This window comes from Stegostoma tigrinum, chromosome 5 (assembly GCF_030684315.1).
Source record: "Stegostoma tigrinum isolate sSteTig4 chromosome 5, sSteTig4.hap1, whole genome shotgun sequence".
Taxonomy (NCBI): domain Eukaryota; kingdom Metazoa; phylum Chordata; class Chondrichthyes; order Orectolobiformes; family Stegostomatidae; genus Stegostoma; species Stegostoma tigrinum.
In genome coordinates, this window is record NC_081358.1 from 11103435 (window position 1) to 11119866 (window position 16432).

The 16432-nt window shown below is 41.4% G+C and overlaps 1 protein-coding gene across 1 annotated transcript in view; it reads left to right on the forward strand.

Moving 5' to 3' along the window:
* The window catches only part of amph (amphiphysin), a 208070-nt gene extending 191787 nt beyond the window's left edge, over positions 1-16283 (forward strand). Inside the window, exons 20-24 of the mRNA XM_048529514.2 lie at positions 2142-2201; positions 4152-4217; positions 10351-10638; positions 12342-12443; positions 15196-16283. Of these exons, the coding sequence (XP_048385471.1) occupies positions 2142-2201; positions 4152-4217; positions 10351-10638; positions 12342-12443; positions 15196-15303 (624 nt within the window). The 3' untranslated portion in view covers positions 15304-16283. The remainder of the gene's footprint in view (positions 1-2141; positions 2202-4151; positions 4218-10350; positions 10639-12341; positions 12444-15195) is intronic.
* Positions 16284-16432: the final 149 nt, after the last annotated feature.

Here is a 16432-nt window from a genome sequence, read left to right on the forward strand (position 1 = left end):
TCTGATAACAAAGTGTGGAGCTGGATGAACACAGCAGGCCAAGCAGCATCTTAGGAGCACAAAAGCTGACGTTTCGGGCCTAGACCGAAGGGTGTTTTGTTATCTTGGATTCTCCGGCATCTGCAGTTCCCATAATCTCTCACTCCATTTCTCTGATCCTTTCTCCAGTCTCCCCTGAGAGGATCAATAGCAGAGGACTTCCTCCTTCCCCCAACCCAATTGTCCAAAACACTTCTACTGCTTGAGTCTGATTCTACTGACCCTCCCACAGTTCCATCAAAGATCTCCACTTTCATCTTGGAATCCCAAAAATATCCTACACCAAGGACCTCAATTTCCCTTCCAAAAGAGCTTTCTATCTCCTTCAAAAACATCCTGAAGTCTCCAACCCAGCCCCTGAACCCAGGATCCAAATCCCCACCACAATTCTCCTAGTTCTAACAACCCACTATTGATTAAGCTTTTGGTATCTGTAATAATATCAGAGCGTCCCTCAGATATCTCCTTTCAGGTTGAGAAGCCCAAGTGTTTTCTTACCACGCAATCCCCGATGTTGGAGATTATTCACATACCTCTTCTTGACTGTGCCTCCAATAGAACATGTAACAGTACGGTACAGGAACAGGCCCTTTGGCCCACCATGTCTGCGCTGACCATGGTGTCATTCTACACTAATCCTATATATCTGCACGTGACCTGTATCCCCTTAATCTCTGCGTGTTCATGTGTCTGCCTAAATACCTCCTAAACATTGCTGCCAAATCTGCTTCCACCACCTTCCCTGGCAGTGCTTTCCAGGCACCTGCCATCCTCTGTATAAAAACTTGCCTCCCACATCTCCTTTAAACTTCTCCGATATCACTTTAAACCTATGCCCCCTTGTAATTGACATTTCCAACCTGGGGGAAACCCCCCAACTATTCACCCTATCAATGCCTCTCATGATTTTATATAGTTCTATCCTCCTCAAAGTCAAACGCTTCTCAGCCTCCAAAGTGCTAGTGAATACAATCTAAGTCTATCCAACCTCATCTTATAAGTATTACACTCTAATCCAGGCAACATACTTTGCACCTCATATTCCGCTTGGGAACCCTGCAGCTCCATGGTATCAATGTGGACTTCACCAGCTTCAAAATCTCCCCTCCCCTAACCGCATCCCAATACCAGCCCAGTTTGCCCCCTCCTCCCTAACCTGCCCTTCCTCCCACCTCTCCACTCCTCCCACCTCAAGCCCCACCCCCACCTCCTCCCTGCCAGCCACATCCCTGCCCCCTTGACCCGTCCGTCCTCCCTAGGCTGACCTATCCCCTCTCCAACTCCCCACCTACACTCACCTTTACTGGCTCTAACCCCGCCTCTTTGACCCGTTTGTCTCCTTTCCACCTATCTTCTCCTCTGTCCATCTTCTATCCGCCTCCCCCTCTCTCCCTATTTATTTCAGAATCCCCTTCCCTACCCCCATTTCTGAAGAAGGGTCCAGACCCGAAACGTCAGCCTTCCTGCTCCTCTGATGCTGCTTGGCCTGCTGCATTCATCCAGCTCTACACCTTGTTGTCTAACACCTTGAAACCTCTTTTGCACCCTCTACAATGCCTCCACTTCCTTCGTATAGGGCGGTGACCAGAACCGCACACCGTACTCCAAAAGTGGCCTAACTAATGTTTACATAGCTGCAACATGACTTGCATGCTATCAAACTAGGCACGAAAGGAGAAGGGACATAGATATTCTTTTGGATGAATATTGTGCATTTGGCATAGATTTTGTTCAGTTAGAAACTTCCTTTAACTGTACACCAGCAAGTGCTAAGCCTTTTGAACTTGGCAAAGGATTTTGCAAAACGGCAATTGATAAAAATTATTTTATGGGCAGATTGGTTGGAGTCATCAGTCCTCAGGTAGAGGCCATTGCTGAGGAAAAGTCCACAAATTGCTTTTCATGAGGGAAACCAAATAGATGTTTGAAAAGGAGAAATACTGAAATAAAGTACATGGTGAGCAAGCAGGGAAGTGGAATTAGATTGGTGGAGTAGAACCACCAGTGCACACTTGATGAGCTGAACAGCTTGCTTCTGTTTTGCAGCATTCCACCATTCCACATTAAATTTAAATAAATCCCCTGTTTTATTCCCCATCAAGGAGACTAAGGAGCCTGAGATGCAGGAGCCAATCATAAATGCTGAGATTGAAAGCACTGAGGTATGTGAATATTTCCAGACCGCTAGGTTAGATTTAAATTGTATTAATTGCTCACTACAGTTTGCCATCCAGTCTCGGTTTTATTCATCCCAAAACAAGAAGGCTGGAAACTTAATGCATGTAGCATGTAGCGGATTATGTTTTGAAATCCCTTGAGATTGCACCATGAGCATGTCCAGTATTTTGCAATTCCAAAACAAGTGTTCTCTTTGTATAATCTACAATCTAGATTAGAAAATACCGCGGAACCCACGCATTCCAGAGATAGGCTCATGGAATAGAAACTCCTAGCGATCCTAACTTCCTGATGTAAGCTCCCATCAGGTGCAGCTCCATGCTGCAGGTGCAAATTACTTTGTGGTCTGCAAACAAAAATCTCCAGCATGTTGCAGTGTAAGAACCGTGACTTTATGCTGCTCTTTCATCAAAACACTGCAATCGGTAAATTTCTTCGATCAATCCCTGAGTCATGACCAGTGATATCTCACTGAGCTAATTTCATAGTTTTTGACACTTCCCCAGTCCCCACATTGCCTGGTGTTAAAGGTTAGATAATGCTGGTTTCCAATATCCAGGCCTGCTCTGAGGGGGTGTACACTTACACCCAAACCTTTTGCCCAGTAGGATCTCACAATCATTATTTCTGTGTTAATGTGATTTAATTATCACTCACTCCTGAGACCTGCACTTTACTGGTACAGATTTAAGTGATTTTTTGATACCTTGAGAACCTATATTTTCCTAAACATGTTGGTAATAATTTTAGTTCATTTTATCATTTTAGTTTATATTTGGCATCACAGGAAATCTTGGTGTAAATTGTCATTGACAAGATTGGAGTAGAGAATATCAATTAGATTTAAGAAAGCTTCAGCCCACAGCCTAACAGTTTAATGTTTTATAAATAATAGTATCCTGGCTTTCTGTTAATATTTGTCGTATCTATATAAGAATATATTTTCTCTTTAATAGCTTCAATCCTAAACTGAAGAAGTGGAGATAGATTAAATAATGCTACTGCCTCAGTGAAACATTTACACTGAGTGAGACATTTCTCCCAGTACAGTACCTCATCTTACAGATGTGCAGTAGCAATCATGGAGGAGGCTGTAGCATTTTGTGAGTGGGCAGCCAACGCCCTAATCTCCAACGCCCTAATTCCCTGTCTTCTAGCCAATTGAAATCTCCACCAGGAGCAGAGGGGCTTTGATGGCCCAATATTTTCATTCTAACCCACGACAAAATATCATATGAAACAGGAGATTGAATACATCTTTTCGTCCTTCAATTCTGCTCCATCATTCAATCAGATCATTGCTGATCATCTACCTCAACCACCTAACTCCTCTGCCATCCTCCTGTCCATTGATTTCTCCAGTATCCAAAAATTTATTATGAATATCATGAATGTACTCCCTGGCTGAACATCTGTAGCTGTCTGGGTAAAAATTCCAAATATCCAAAACGCTTTGAGAAGTACACTTCTCCATATTTCGGCTCTCAATTACCAACCCTTTATTCTAGGATTATGGCCCAAAATCTAGATTCCTTAACATGGAAAATGCCCGTCCACATTTACAACCACAATGCCAGACCTTCCACTATTTTGGTCTGTACTTCAATGAAATGCCATCACATTCTTCTAAACTGTTAAATATTACAGACCTAGTCCTTTTAAAATGATTTCTCACTACATTATACGCCCTGGAACCCACTTTGACAGTAATAAAAGTGCCTCAGTATAAATAGCATGCGACAGTACATTCTAAAAGCATAACAAAGAGTTGTACCAATTGACGCAATAGAAAGATAAATGAAATTCTTCTACAGTTGAATGACAATGCACAATAATCTTCTTGCACAATGACTTAATAATCCACACTAATATATAAAGGAACTCAAGTACCAGAAAGACCTGGTTTTGAATCTGAGCTGATTTTTATCTTATAGAATGTGACACCTGAGGCGGAGACTGAACAAGATAAGGCAGTTTCCGAAGACTTGGAGCCTTCTAAGGTACAGATCCAACCTCTAAACCTGATTCCTGCGCCCATCAGCTTGGTACATAAACCGTAATCAGAAATATGTGTGTTGACATGCAGTAGAAATCAAGGATAAAAAATCAGTTCATTACATCTCCTTCTGAAAGATGATAGTCAATATGTGGGATTAAAAGGCACCAAACATTACATTCAATTCCAATGATCCTACATTACTGAAATTCTTTCCACCAGGGGTTAGGATAGATATGGTAGCAAAGGAAATGTAAAAATTCTTGCATCATTTTCCTCAACTTTTTACACGGTGTGAAATTAAACAATGGATTCAGTATCAGGTTCTCCATAGAATCCCTAGTGTGGATACAGACCATTCGGCCCAACAAGTCCATACCAACCCTCCGAAGAGCATCCCACCCAGTCTCACCTCCTCCTATGCTGCATTTCCCAGGACCAATCCATTTAACCTGCACATCTTTGGACTGTGGGAGGATCCAGAGGAAACCCACACAGACAGTCACCTGAGAGTGAATTCAAACCTGGGTCCCTGGCGCTGAGAGGCATCAGTGCCAGCCACTGAGCCACCATGCCGCCCTACCTTTAACCCTTACTGAGATGCTGAGGTGCTGTTTATTATGTAGGATTAATGATGTGATGATGCAGAAGCACTGACTAGCTGAAGCAACACCAGACTTCAAGCAGGCAGTACTAACGGTTTTGTCATCAGAAAATGCTACAAGTGGAGCTAATGAGTTACAGGGTATGCTGGTGGACGTGGACACTCACACCAGGCCAACTGAGCTTGGGGGACACCACATGAGTGAAAGCAATTGTATAGCCTCACTCAGGATATATCCTGAACAGAAGTGCTAAGCCAGCCCACCGTTAAAACCCAAAACAAAGTCAAGCCTCAGCCAAACGGTTAATATTTTCTTCAGGATCAGGGTCGGTAAGCCATTGTTGTTGCTACAGGAATGTGAACTCGATGCAGCAAAAGAGCCCCACTAGACCTAATTTGACTAAGAGAATTCATAGGTTAGTATACAGGGAGAGCACACCATGGAAAACCTACAGTTAAACTGCTTAGCAATATCCAAATCAGAACCAATCACAATAAATTGAGATAGTAGGAACTGCCGATGCTGGAGAATCTGAGATAACAGGCTGTAGAACTGGATGAACACAGCAGGCCAAGCAGCATTAGAGGAGCAGGAAAGCTGACGTTTCAGGTCTAGACCCTTCATCGTTTTCTGAAGGAGGGCCTAGACCTGAAATGTCAGCTTTCCAGCTCCTCTGGTGCTACTTGGCCTGCTGTGTTCATCCAGCTCTGCACCTTGTTATCTCACACAATCAAAATAAATGTCTGGTTATGTGATCGCACAGTTCTAAGGCTCTGTGACCATTACTGAAGCTCATTATTACACTTCAAGACCTATGTCAGATGTCTTCAAAGGAAACTGTAATAACTACACATAATCCTATGCACGACATTTACAAATGTGTCAGCTTTCTTCAGTTGATCACATTGTCATTTCAGGGCAGTTGTGTGCTCAATCCTCTCCTCATGACAGCGCCATCCCTATTAATATGTCAGTGAAATACTGAGAGTGTTGTGTATGTTCGAATATGCCTTCTTTTAGAGAAGGTGTTATCCCAGGGTCTAAATTCTTCAACATAAGACCATAAGAACTCAGAGCAAATGAAGGCATTTCAGCTCCTTGAGCCTGCTCCACCGTTATGGTATCAAATCTTGTCTGATTATGATCCTTGTGAAGTATTTTATAATGTCTTTCTGGATTAAAAGCACTGTATAAATGCGAGCTACTATTGGACACCAAAAGAACTGCTGACGCTGTAAATCCGAAACAAAAACAGAGATTGCTGGAAAAGCTCAGCAGGTGTGGCAGTGTTTGTGAAGAGAAATCAGAGATAACATTTCAGGTTAAGTGACCCTTCCTCAGAACTGCAGGTAATTAGGATAATGTTGGTTTATATGCAGAAGATAGGGTTGGGGGGTGGTTAAGGAGTAAATGATAAGTGGAGATAGAGCCCAAAGAGAGAGAAGAACAGTTGGACAGACGATGGAGTGGACAGCAATCTGTTGAGGAGGGTGAATAGCTGTCAATGGGGACTAACAAGTGACTAATAATGGGTTGTGTGCCGTTGCGGGTTATGTGATAACAGGACCTGGTGATGGGGGTTGTGGTAAAGACATGGGAAGAGCTCAAGCCCTAAAGTTATTGAACGCAATATTGAACAAAAGGTTGCAGGGTCCCAAGAGAAAAATGAAATGCTGTTCTTCCAGCTGCACAGAGCTTTGCTGGAGCACTGCAGCAATCCTGAAACGGAGATGTTGTCGGAGAACAGGGTGGTGTGTTGAAGTAGCAGGCAAATGGAAGTTCCGAACCCTGTTCTCAAAAAAGACCCTGAAGATGTGAGTTGCAGCAGAATACACTCAGTCTAGTCGGGTGGGGGTGTGAGATAACGACCCAAACCTGAAAAACAGTTATACTGAATCCCTACAAACTTATGTGTAAGAGCTCAGTAGTCATGGGCTCATTATTTCTGTCTGGATTCAATTCACATATCCATCCCGGGCTCTAAAGGTACTGAAGTCTACACCCTACTTAGAGATGAATATATAAATCCTGCTAAGTGCAGCAATGAGGAAGAAGAATCCCAAAAATATTGGCTCTGGCTGGTGTGCCAGTTTCCCCAACTCCAGTGACCACCATTATACAGTGGAGAAAGAGGAGGTGGGCAGTGTTATAGTGGGGAGTGTCAGGGCTACACAAAACCATCAGGTATTTAGCTAATAGATCTTGGTGTATCTAATTAAAGGAGGATGAGTATGATTTTCCTCACAGCGTGCATTTCTTGCCTTGGTGATGGCCATTTTAGGAGCCTGGTTTAGATTGGCGTAGATACTTTCTAACCAATCTGTTCAGGGCTGCTATTCCACACTTTTGGAGCAGGTGGGATGTTAACACAGGCCTCGTGACTCAGAAGTAGGGACAGAACTTTTACACCATAAGAATCTCTTGCCTTCGATGTTTAGAGGCAATTTAATAGCGATTGTTAAAATATGAAAGGACTTCTTGTCATCCTGCTGTCTCATGAGATGACAATTTGCACCCTGATGGTTAATTCATTGTTAAACACCACCTGGTATTGCTCTGGAAGCCCGTCCATTGAGGCGGTGGTAGATGATGGCTTGAGAAGATGCAGAATTCATTGGTACCTGTTTTCCCTAGGGTTCTTTATTGGCCGGCTGAGCTTTCTGTTTTGTCTGGCCTCTTCCCATGCCCCTCCAAACAGTCAAACTGCAGAGATCATGACCACTGATAACTGTCTTTCACTTGTCTGTTTCAACAAAAGCCATCTTCATACCTCGTTGGCGAGTTTTGTTGCAATGGAGATATGGAACTCCACTGTACAAAAGGTCTTGCAGACTCCATTTAATGAATGTTGCTGAGCCAGTGTAGACTTCATTTACTTTGTAATGAATGTGTGTGTGTGACATAAGCATGCTCCAGGATCTCTGAGTTTGTGTCATTGTCTTACCAAGCGATACTGAGGATCTATCTGAGATAGTGAAGGTGGAAATTGTTCTGTGTTTTCTGCTGTCTAACAAATATTGTCCAGGTCTTACCACTGTGAAGAAGTGTACCAAGGATGCAGGTTTAATGAATCCACAATTTGGTGTTCCCAGTCAGATTGCTGTTGCTCCACATTCTCAAAGTAAACTTGAATGTAAGAGTTGACCATTTCAACATCATGGTGATCGTGGAGTCCAGACAAAAATCTAATAACAATCTCCAGCATCATATTGTCAATGCTGTTCGATGGTGGAATAACAATATCTTGGACCATGACATGGTCTTCCAGGTGGTGAGGTCAAACCAAAATCTTTACAGGGGTTAGAGGGTCTGTTCATTTGCGAGTGAGGATGCTCCTTAGCAATGGAATGCAAGGGAAAACATCATCATTCTATTTCCACCAGTCAAGGAACTCAGAATAGGGGGCATCATTTTAAAATTAATAAATGTGAGATGTTGCATTTTGGGAAGATCAACAAGGGCAGGACATCTACAGTTAATGGTAGAGCTCTGGGGAGTGTTGTTGAACAGAGGAACCTAGGGGTTCAGTAAGATAGTTCTTTGAACGTTGCATCACAGGTACAGAGTATGGTAAAGAAGACATTTTGATACCTTGCCTCCATTGCTCAGGCCATTGAGCATAGGAATTGGAAGATCATGTTGCGGTTGTACAGGACATTGGTGAGGCCACTTTTGAGTACTATGTACAGTTCTGGCTGCTCTGCTATAGGAAGGATACTATTAAATTGGAGAGGGTGAAGAAAAGATTTACCAGGATGTCACTGGGACTGGAGGGTTTGAGTTAGATGACCAGAGAGGCTGGATAAGCTGGAAAATTTTTCACTGGAGTGTAGAAGGCTGAGGGGTGACCTTATAGAGATTTGTAAAATCATGATGGGCAGAGATAAGGTGAATAGCAAAGGTCTTTTTCCCTAGCATAGGGAAGTTCAAAACTAGAGGGCATATTTTTAAGGTGAAAAAGATTTAAAGGGGACCTGAGGGACAACTTTTCCACACAGACAGTGATTTGTAATGGAATAAACTGCCAGAGGAAATGGTAGATGCAGGCACAGTCACAACATTTAAAAGACATTTGGACAGGTACATGAATAGGAAGGATCTAGGGGGATATGGCCCAAATGCAGGCAAATGGGACTCGTTTAGTTGGGGAAACTTAGTCAGCATGGATGAGTTGGACTGAAAGGTCTTATGCTATGTGGCTATGAGTAAAGCATGAAAACATCTTTTTGCATAAAGGGTATTGGAAATTTGATTTCCTCTCCTTGCCAAATAATTTTAAATGTTTAGTTACTTGTAATTTTCAAGACTGAGATTAAAATATTAGATTTTTGTTAGTGAGCTATAAAAGGGGACACAGAATAAAGGAAAGGTACATGCACTTAGGTACAGGAACAAGAACAAAGCTGTTGGAAGAGCTCGGCAGGTCTGGCAGCATCTGTGAAGGAGAAAACAGAGTTAGTATTTTGGGTCCAGTGACCCTTCCTCAGGACTTAGGTACAGATTAGCCATAATCTAATTGAATTTTGGAACAGACTTGAGGTATTGAATGTCCTATTCCACCTGTTATGTCCACACACTGCATTGAGATAAATAACTAAATCAATTCTTGTCAATGCTGGTTGTGGAATAGATGTTGTCTGTACACAGAAAGAAGCTCTCCCATCTTCTTTGAATAGTACCATGGAAATTTCCATGTGTAGCTCCAAGAACCTCATTGGAAAAGTAGTACCTCTGATATTGCTCAGTGAAGCGTTGACATATTGGAGTATCGTTTCCAGTCTCTGAAGTGGAATTTGAAACTATGACCTTGATATAACTCAAAAGTGTGTGCTACCATGGAGTCAAAGCTGAGACTAGTAATAGAAGCTGTGTGCCCTCATTTGCAGCGACTGCTGTCGTGAATGGCATTATACCCAAACTAGTCTACATCTCCCGGCCAGCACTGCGTTATCTGCTTACTTTCATTTACTTCCAGTTTCAAGTACTGAAGAGTGGCTTGAATGTATAACTTCTTAAGTATAGAGATATAACCAAATTCATAAACCTGACAAGTATTTATAAAAGTTATTCTCAGAAAATTGATTTTACCAGGAGAGCAACATTTATTGCTCATCCCAAGTTGGATTTGAGAAGATGGTGGTGGACCATGCTCTTGAATGGCTCTAATTGTATGGTGCTAGTATATAGGAAATTGACCTAAGGACCAAGAAGAAATGATTAGTAGTGGTCTGGGACAGGCCAAAATAGTGCAGGGTTTGAAGGTGATGTTGGTCTAATACACATATTGACCTGAGAACCTGAGGAAGACTCGCTGGACTCAAAATGTTATCTCTGATTTCTCTCCACAGATGCTACCAGACCTGCTGAGCTTTTCCAGCAATTTCTGTTTTTGTATCACAAAACTGATGATAGGTTACACAAATTCTCAAACACCCAATCTGATTTTCTCACAATGTTTGAAATGTCGTAGCACATTATCTTTAAGAGATTTCTGTACAAGAGCTACTTTAACTTTAATTTTACTTTGCAAAGATTTCAGTTCCTTCAGTAGTTGTTGAGCCTGCATCCAACAATGAAGGTGAAGATGATCCAGGCCAAGCAGAGAATGAAATTCAGGATGTGCAAGAAATGGAGGAGAATGCAATTGCAGATGTGAAAACATCTCCAGCAGCAAACGCACCAGAACAGAGTGAAGAAATAAGTTCAGAGAATATTGAGAAAGATGACACTGCAGAAAATGCCAGTGCCCCTCAGCAACAGATTGCAGCTGAGGATGAAGTTTCTGTCTCACAGAGCATGCCTCCAGGGTTCATGTACAAGGTGAGATGTTTTATGTTCTGCTACTAAACAAACAAGAATCTTTATCTCATATTATCGAATGTTACATGTGCGTAAACGTTTATAAAAAGCATCCTCATTATTGAAGAGCTACAAAAGTGGTTTGTTTTTCTGCTGTAATCGCTTACAGCCATAGCTGATAACTCAGTTTTTTTCTTTGCTACCTCCACTTCAGTATTCACTAGAATTCAAGGGTGCCATACCTTGCACAGACTGGAATTCTGAACATGGGACTAAATGTTCCGTCGTTCCAACTGACAGCAGATCTAAGCCAAATCCTTTCCACCACAGAAACACAGAACAACACACACTCATGTACAGTAGAAAAGGATGTGCTAATATTTGTGCCAACGCTTCCCTAGACCAATCCAAATCTAATTTCAGTGATCCATTCACTCCATAAAGCCTTATATCTGCCTCCGCTCCAAAAATGTATCAATTTAAAAGATGTCTCAAACATTTCCTGATTAAAATACTGTAAAATCCTCCTGCATAAAGTCATTTCTCCTAATCTCCCACCTTTTTCTTGTCACAAGAATTTTACATTGATGTCCTTGCATCATTAATTCCCCAAACAGAGAAAGAGTGTTTTCTCATTCAGGAGATTAAAGCCTAATTTTATAAAGAACTCTATTAAGTATTTATTTGGCCTTTTCTGGAAACAAACTTTCTTCCGTGCTGGGAGAACATATTGATAATAGACTGGGTAGGTTTCTAGGCAGTATTTCACCACTGCCAGCAAACCGCCTCTCAACCTCCACCCAGGCCACCCAGAAGGTAATTGAAATCAAGGTCAGAAACATTCAACAATTAAGTCTGTGTTGGATCCACATCTCTGAGCTACTGTCTCTTCAAATAGTTTCCCTGCTAGACACTACAATGGCAAAAGTAGAGCTTACACATCGAGAAATTTGTGTTTATAAGGTTTTGCTAGATAGAGCAGATGAGAACTATATTTTCTTACCCTTAGTTAATACATTTCATTTGCAAATATTCTCTTAGTGTCTCCCCATCCATCCACATTTCTTTCAAACTGTCAGTGATTCAAATAGGATAAATTTATTTACTCTGTGAGGGGATATACATTAGAGGTAGAAAAAAATTAATATTAACGTAACATTATTATTATTATTATCATTACAGCCAAAAATTGTTTGTGAAGTGTGATCATTTTTGTAAGACAGGCAATTTCAGAAATTAATTTGTGTACAGCCAAGCGATCATGGCCCAATGGTGGTGCACGAACAAACACTGATTAGTTATTTTGGAGAATCACCTTGTCTTCTCCTAAGTGTTTTTTTTATATCTCTGTCTGAGGCCAAACAAAGCCCAGGAAACTCACCCAAAGGAATGACACCTTTGACCATTCAGTTTTCACACAGAATTGCACTAAATTTTCAGCCTAGATTATATGTTCAAGTCTATGGGGTAGGACTTGAACTCACAATCTGCGAACTCAGATGCAAGCATGCTATCACTGACCCAAGGTTGACAATTAATAAACTCTTTCTTTTTCTGTAAATATTAGAGGTGTGTATCCTGGACTTTCAAAACACTGCAAGCTGAAAGTTGATGTAATAATCCAGTATGTGGCTGTTTATATCATATGCAAGATGAAGTGGACTTTAATGTGGTGGATGCCATATCAACGAAAGCAGACATTTTATGGTTGAATTTTCCAACAGGTTCAAGCGCTCCATAACTTTGAAGCTGCTAATGCAGATGAACTTAGCTTGCAGCGTGGAGACGTTGTGTTGGTGGTTCCATCTGAGTTAATCGAAGATCAAGTAAGTAAAAATCACCTAGGTGGGCCAGAGCTACTTATAGAGTCATAGAGCACAAAAACATGCCCTTCGGTCCAAATTGTCGCTGCTGAACAGCTTTCCTACGCTGAAATAGTCCCATTTGCTTGCATTTGGCCCATATCCCTCTAAGCCTTTCCTATTCACATACCTCTTCAAATAGCTTTTAAATGTTGTAATTGTACCTGCCTCTACTGCTACCTTGTTTGAACTGCTTATAACAAGGGATAGATCACAAACCTTACATTGTAGATATTTAGTGAAGATTAGACACAGTTTGGCCCATTAAATTGCTCTTATGTGGATTTAATGGGCAACAATCTCCATATTATTTGACAGCAATTCTAAATCCCCACTATCTCTTCGGCCTCTCATCTCTCTTGATGTTGATGGATTATCCATCTGACAGTCATTAACTTCCTCCAGTTAAACAAGTGGGAAGACTGAAGCTACCATCACTGCTTGCTCCACAAGCTCTCTTCCTTACATGTATGTAGCATGTAGTTCATGCCAGTCCCTGGTCACAGGTTAAACCCACCGTCTTTCAAAAGGTCCCGTAAAGCTGATAGGGATGGCCAAGATTTTGCTGTGTTCCTCCAGCTCCACACTGTGTTATCTCAGGCTCCAGCATCAGCAGTTCTTCCTGCCTTCAAGATCCAGTTACACCTGACCTAATTTAGAAGAAGTTCTTTTTCACAAAATAACAAAGTAGAGCTAATGAACACAGCAGGCCAAGCAGCATCTTAGGAGCACAAAAGCTGACGTTTCGGGCCTAGACCCTTCCCAAAATGTCAGCTTTCGTGCTCCTAAGATGCTGCTTGGCCTGCTGTGTTCATCCAGCTCTACACCTTGTTAGTGATAACGGGAACTGCAGATGCTGGAGAAACTATGATAACAAAGTGTGGGGCTAGATGAACACAGCAGGCCAAGCAGCATCTCAGGAGCACAAAAGCTGACTTTTCGGACCTAGACCGATGATGAAGGGTCTAGGCCCGAAACGTCAGCTTTTGTGCTCCTGAGATTCTGCTTGGCCTGCTGTGTTCATCCAGCTCCACACCTTGTCATCTTGGATTCTCCAGCATCTGCAATTCCTATTATCTCTGATACAAAGTTCTTTTTCGCACTAGTTTCACATCACACTGAAAACAAGCAATTCAAAAATTTGAAAAACAAACCTATTGTTTGTAAAGATTTACTAAATGTTCACATTGGAAATTTTGCCCACAATATAGTAATATTTCCTGAATCTTGTGCGCCTGCAGGAAAGTGGCTGTTGGCAAGAAAAGTGAAAATCAAAAGGTTTAGCGCAAAGATGTTTTGAAGAGCTGCAGAATGTTAGCAGTTTTAATGATTTTTTTGGGATCAGCTGGCTTCTTAAAAAATAACGTAGTTGTCATGCATCTTTTCGAATTTGGAGAAGTTGATTACGGTCGACAGTGAGCATTCTGTTTTTGAAATTGCTGAAGCATGCCGTATAGTGTTCAAGGAGAACTTTTGTTTTTGCAAATAAGAAGGGAGTTTCACTTATGTAATGTCTTACTACATCACTGGCTTCCAAAAGAGTTTTATTTCCTTTTGACGTGTATTCACACTTATCATGCAAGTCACAGCAACCCATTAATTCATAAAATCCATATATATCAGTTGAGATGAATAACTATTTGGTGGCATGGCTGAGGGAGGAATGTTGGCCACAACTTCAGGAGAGCTTCCCGCTCTTCATTAAATTGTCGTCATTCGAAGACACCATTTCCTCAATAATTTACTGAGTCACATTTGTGTAGTTGGGACATTTAGATACGTACTTAAACTGCAATAACCTACAGGGCTACCAACCAAGTGTTTAAGTTAGATAGTTCTTTTCTCTCATAGTGAAGACCTGATGTTTTCTATGTACATTGATGGCAGTGAAAATCTCTACTTTGCTAATGTGTATATGGAGCATCAAACTCCACAAATCTGGTAATGAGTGGCGATTGTAGTGAGCATATGGCAGAAGTCACGTTTTGTGTGCCAATGCTATTCCTCATTCCATGTGCTTCTTGTCATACATACTCTAGAACTTCAACTCCCTAATGACAGCACAAAATTGCAGAAATGTTCCTTTTTCTATTAAGTTGCGAATAATTGTTGTGCCCTGTGCCAGCAAATTGGCCACTGATCGATCTCCCTCAGGAAATAGGCAAATCATGAAAGGATCTGTTTAAGTAACGTTACTTAATTACTAAATATTGATCAGGACCAAAAGTTTAGGGTAGAGATTGGAGGACAGTTAATCTTGTTCTTCTTTGAATACTACATGACAGTTTTTTTTTACTGAGGAAGGGTCACCGGATGCGAAATGTTAACCCTGATTTTTTTTCTTCACAAATGCTCCTAGACCTGCCGATCTTTTCCAGCAACTTCTGTTTTTGTTCATGACATTTGTACAGCGCCAGGGACCCAGGTTCGATTCCAGCCTCGGGCGACTGTCTGTGTGGAGTTTGCACATTCTCCCCATGTCTGTGTGGGTTTCCTCTGAGTGCTCCAGTTTCCTCCCACAGCCCAAAGATGTGCAGGCTAGGTGGATTGGCCATGCTAAATTGCCCCATTGTGTTCAGGGGTGTGTGGGTTATAGGGGGAAGGGCCTGGGTGGGAGATATGAAGGGGCGGTGTGGACTTGTTGGGCCGAAGGGCCTGTTTCCACACTGCAGGGAATCTAATCTAAGACAGATGATTGTTTTCTTTACTCTTACAGGACGCTGGATGGCTCACAGGCATAAGGGAGTCAGATTGGTTACAGAATGGTGCTGCCAATGCCTTGAAAGGATTATTTCCCAAGAACTTCACTCAGCAACTGGAGTAGACTTCGGCCATTCAGTCTGTCTGTGTGGAAGTTAACAGAAAAGCAGGACTTTGTTCTGCAAACCATATGGTCTCCCACAACATAGTTGTGTCCTTAGAATCTTCAAAGGGTAACATCAGAGTTGGAAAGTTAATCAGGGAGGTCAAAAGCACTTGATGAACACAATGAAGAGAGGAAATGTATATTAGATGAAATTAGCTGGAAGCATGGCATTGACCTCAAGTATAATTGTTTCGAACCAACTACACAAATTAATATGTATTTGCTTCTCAAAGTGCAACTCCATGTTTATTTGTATTCTCCTGGAGTTAATGTTGATTCTTGAATGGACCCCTTATCAGTATAATGCTAGTGTAATCCTCCAGATGACAAATTTATGTTTTGCACCATGCACTATATAACTTTGTTGTAATGCACCATAGTTCAGTAGTTTGTCAAATAATCTATGTATACTTAAAGATCTTTAATATATTTACTGCAAACTGTTTTCAATCCTACACATAGGGTCTTTTCAGTAATACAGTGTACGTAACCTTCCTTTATGTATTTCTTCACCCTATATTTCACAGCAATTCCCTTTGGCCGTTTTTGAACAAATATTGTTGCTTTATTGCCAAAACAAAACTAAAAAACTGTGTTTGTAACGTATTGTGCATTATGATTGTAAAATCCAGAATCAGAAGGAACATGACACCTCCAACTACTGGCCGGATGATACTTTTCCACTCTGTTCCGTATAATCAACACAGGTATCTGCAGGTCTTTTACAGGTGAAATAAAACAGTACATTAGTTATTCAAAACCACAGCCTCTATTTATCCTCGTAGCAACAAATTGGCATGTCTTTTTCTGGTTAAGTGAAACATGCAACAGAATAAATTCAACATTAACAATAGACGTTGTAACTGTATCAACATGTGGTTCTGTGATCATTGTTATTTATTTCCCTGCTCGTGCCGGAATAAAGAAAAAGGAACGCAGTGCTGCTCCTTGTCTCCTGTCATTTCAGAGTTGGAATGCCACAAAGCCAAGCTCACACTGCAGGCGTATTTTCATCTGTAGCATCCTAGCATAAATGAGTAACAGTGCAGAGCAGCAATTGTTTCTGTAAAATCTTTCTCCTCTAGAT